This window comes from Bison bison, unplaced genomic scaffold (assembly GCF_000754665.1).
Source record: "Bison bison bison isolate TAMUID 2011002044 unplaced genomic scaffold, Bison_UMD1.0 scf7180017864508, whole genome shotgun sequence".
Taxonomy (NCBI): Eukaryota; Metazoa; Chordata; class Mammalia; order Artiodactyla; family Bovidae; genus Bison; species Bison bison.
In genome coordinates this window covers 11,288,191-11,291,945 of record NW_011495064.1, presented here as the reverse complement: position 1 = coordinate 11,291,945, position 3,755 = coordinate 11,288,191, and the positions used below count along the sequence as shown (strand labels likewise).

Genomic DNA, 3,755 nt, shown 5'->3' with positions numbered 1-3,755 from the left:
TCAGAGGGGCAGGCAGGGCTGGGGTCGCAGGGGGAATGGGGGGCTGGGAGGGCTCTGGGTTGTGCTCTGAGTGTGATGGGAAGCCCTGGAGGGCTTTTCAGCTGGGAATGCTAAGATCTCACTTATAAAGTCAGAAGCAGTCTCTTGCTCCTGCAGATGGAGAATAAAGTATGTTGCAGTAGGGGTGGATGGGGGAGAACCAGAGCAAGCAGGCCAGGTAGAGGCCAGGACAGGTGTCCAGAGGTGACAGAGCTTGGGCAGGAGTGAGGGTGGGGTGGGGAGGAATTGGACAGGTTTGGGATGATTTTGAAGGCATAGCTGAGGGTGTTTGCTCATGACCTGGACATGGGATGTGTGAATTGCTTGAGCAACTAGGCAAGTGTTAGTGATATTTACTGAGATGTAGAATATCAGGAGAAGACCAGTTTGGGGTGAAAATCAAAAATTCTGTTTTGACAGACACAGACTCACAGACTTAGAAAACAAACTTGTGGTTGCTGGGGAGTAAGGATGGGAGAAAGGAATAGTCAGGGAGTTTGAGGTGGACCGGTACACACTGCTGTATTTAAAATGGGTAACCAACAAGGACCTACCATATAGGAGAGGAAACTTCACTCAATGTTACGGCAGCCTGGACGGGAAGGGAGCTTGGGGGAGAATGGATACGTGTGTATGTATGGCTGAGTCCCTTTGCTGTCCACCTGAAACTATCACAGCATAGTTAATTGGCTGTACTCCAATATAAAACTAAAAAGTTTTTTTTTTTAATTAAGAAAATTCTGTTTTGAGATGCCTGCTAGATGTCCAGGCGGAGATGTAGAGTAGGCTGGGGAAAAGAAGGGTCTAGAGAAATGAAGTTGAGACTGGAGAGCACTTAGTTCATAATTAGGGCCATGAGCCTGGATGCAGGTCCCAGAAGAGTGAGTGCAAGATGGAGAAGGGAGGAGGTTTGGGCTTGGGTGGGGGCACCCTGGAAGGAGTGATGTGGCTCTCTTCTCTGCTTTTTACCTAGGTCCTAGGAGACAGGGCCCCCAGGGGGCTGTGGAAGAGACATGGGCACTGGCATGTTCAACTAAAAAGAAACCCCTAGAATCAGTGTAGCTTCTCCCCCCACGGGATGAACGGCCCAGCCCTAGGATTTTACTTCCCTATCTTGTCCCCCTTTCCCATCCTCAAGGCCAAAAATCAAGATGAGGCAGGCTTGTCTACACTGCACCGTGAGGATTTTGTAGCTGAAATATAGAGAAGGAGTGAGCCCTTCAGGGTTAGGAAAGGAGCAGGGAAGGAGGACAGACCACTGGGAGATAAGAGCATAGTCAGGTTATCTGGATCCCAGAGCTTCGAGAATGAAGTGAAAAATAAGTATTTTTCCAAAGTGAATAATGGGTTTTTTCCTACCTGAACAATTATTTATTATAAAAAAAAATTTCATAATATGAGAAAGTATGAAGTAAACATTGCCTGGCGTCTCAGAGATAACCTGTGTTAGCATTGTGATGGCCGTCCATTCAGATACCTGAATGTGTGTGTGTGTGTGTGTGTGCTGTTCCATGACCTTGCTTCTCTGAACTCAGGAGCATGTGGTGGATAGCTTTCTGGGTCGGTGGATATCAGTTTACTTCAGCACGTTCTAAGGCTGTGTGTGTGGCTCTGTCACCGTTTACTAACCAGTCCCCTGCGGACGGACAGTACTTTCAGACTCCTTTCCATAAACCACAGGGAGGATGTCCTCAGTACAGTTTTGTGCAGTGGCCCCAGGATAAGGACACTTACAACTTACAGCCTTAGAGTGCTAATTTGCCAGCTTATTGGGCAGCAGTGGGGTTGGTCAGGAGGCAGAGAGGGGAGAGAATGGCTGACAGCTTTACTGGGGATTTCATAAAACGGAAGGGGCAAGGCAGGATAAATAAGCTGAGTAAGTTTAGGGTGGATAGTTTGAATAATTCTTTAGGCTCTGGGCTTTAGAGGTGGTCTCTATGGGGCGATTTAAGACAGGGAGGGTATTTGGTGTGTGAGAGTTTGATAGAGGAGATGGTTGGGGTGCGATAGGTTGGTTTATGTATCAGAGTTGCATTGGCAGGGGTTTGATAAAGGAGATGGTTGGGGTGCGATAGGTTGGTTTATGTATCAGAGTTGCATTGGCGGGGCTTTGATAAAGGAGATGGTTGGGGTGGCATAGGTTGGTTTACGTACCAGAGTTGCATTGGCGGGGGTCATTTGCTGCTATAGGAATTAGCTAGGCTTCCCAGGGGGCACTAGTGGTAAAGAACCCACCTGCCGATGCAGGAGGCGTAAGAGATGCAGGTCAGTCCCCGGGTTGGGAAGACCCCTGGATGAGGGCATGGCAATCCACGCCAGGATTTTTGCCTGGAGAATCCAGTGGACAGAGGAGCCTGGCTACGTCCATAGGGTCGCAGAGAGTCGGACACAACTAAAGCAACTGAGCATGCAGTCTTAGGGAGGGTCAGTCCCTTCGAGATGAAGTCCCCAAATGTTAGAACATCAAGAATTCAGAAAATAAAATATAGTCAATACAAGAGTAAAAAGAGTAAACAAACAAACAAAATCAGACCTCCTCAGTAATCAGAGAAGCATATTCCAATGGCGAGATACATTTTGATACCAAGTGAAAAGTTTTAAATGAATGACAAAAATGTCAACAAAGTATAGGAAAATTGAAAGTTCTGCCGGTGTGAGTGAAGCACTGATGCTAAATCGTTTTGGAGCACAGTTTGGCAGTATGTGGCAGTTCTCCATAGTGTTTATCCTAGGGAACTAAGTATCTTAGAAAATTCAGTGAAAGAATAAAAGTATTACTTAGGAAAAAATGAGAAACAGGTTTAAATAGTCATGAGGGATTAGTTAAATAGGTTAACACATTGATATAGTGGAATAATATAGTGTGGCTCTTAAATCGTATTGGGGAAGAATATCTAACATGTAAGAAAATATACTGCGTAAGAAAAGGTTATTCTAAAACTGTATGCATAATATGGGCTTCTCTGGTGGCTCAGTCAGTAAAGAATCTGCCTGCAATGCAGACTTGGGTTCGATCCCTGGGTTGGGAAGATCCCCTGGAGGAGGGCATGGTAACCCATTCCAGTATTCTTGCCTGGAGAATCCCATGGACAGAGGAGCCTTGTGGGCTATAGTCCATGGCGTCACAAAAAGTCGGACACAACTGAGCGACTAAGCACACAGCACGTACATAGTATAAATGATCCTATTTAATTATTAAAAAGTGAGCATGTCTATGACCAAGTATATGTATGGGTTATTTCTAGTTGGTGGGATTATGGAGCTAATTTTCATGTCCTTTGTATTGCTGTAAATTTTCTACCACCGGCACGTACAATTTTCAGTTTTAAGAACAAAAGGAGATGAGTGTCGAGGGCAAGAAGGATGATGGTGGAAGGTCCGAGGTCTGGGTAATGACATGTCCTGGCAATGATGACATGGATGGCAGAGCACATCTCCCTGTCCTGACCTGGCCCCTTTCTGGCTGTTTGACCCAGAGCCAGTCATCTCATCCCCTCTCAGCCTTGTTAGGCAAAGTGAATGGATGTGCATTGAAAACTGTCAAGCAAACTCTAAATGTTGGTGATACTGTTACTGTATAGACCAAGACAAGTGTGCTTTTTAGATAGTCTGAAAAGTGGTAACGGATAGCTGGGGTTGGGACTGTCTGGGGAAGGGGACAGCCTTGTACGTGGGATGCTCAGCCCCTCCCTCTCAGTGTCGGGCTCCCCCAACCT

At 46.3% G+C, this 3,755-nt stretch overlaps 1 protein-coding gene across 1 annotated transcript in view; it reads left to right on the top strand.

Annotated features, from left to right (window-relative positions):
• Positions 1-3,755, top strand: part of TET3 (tet methylcytosine dioxygenase 3) — a 111,158-nt gene that overhangs the window by 98,545 nt on the left and 8,858 nt on the right. The window contains exon 10 of the mRNA XM_010829874.1: positions 157-217. Within this exon, the coding sequence (XP_010828176.1) occupies positions 157-217 (61 nt within the window). The remainder of the gene's footprint in view (positions 1-156; positions 218-3,755) is intronic.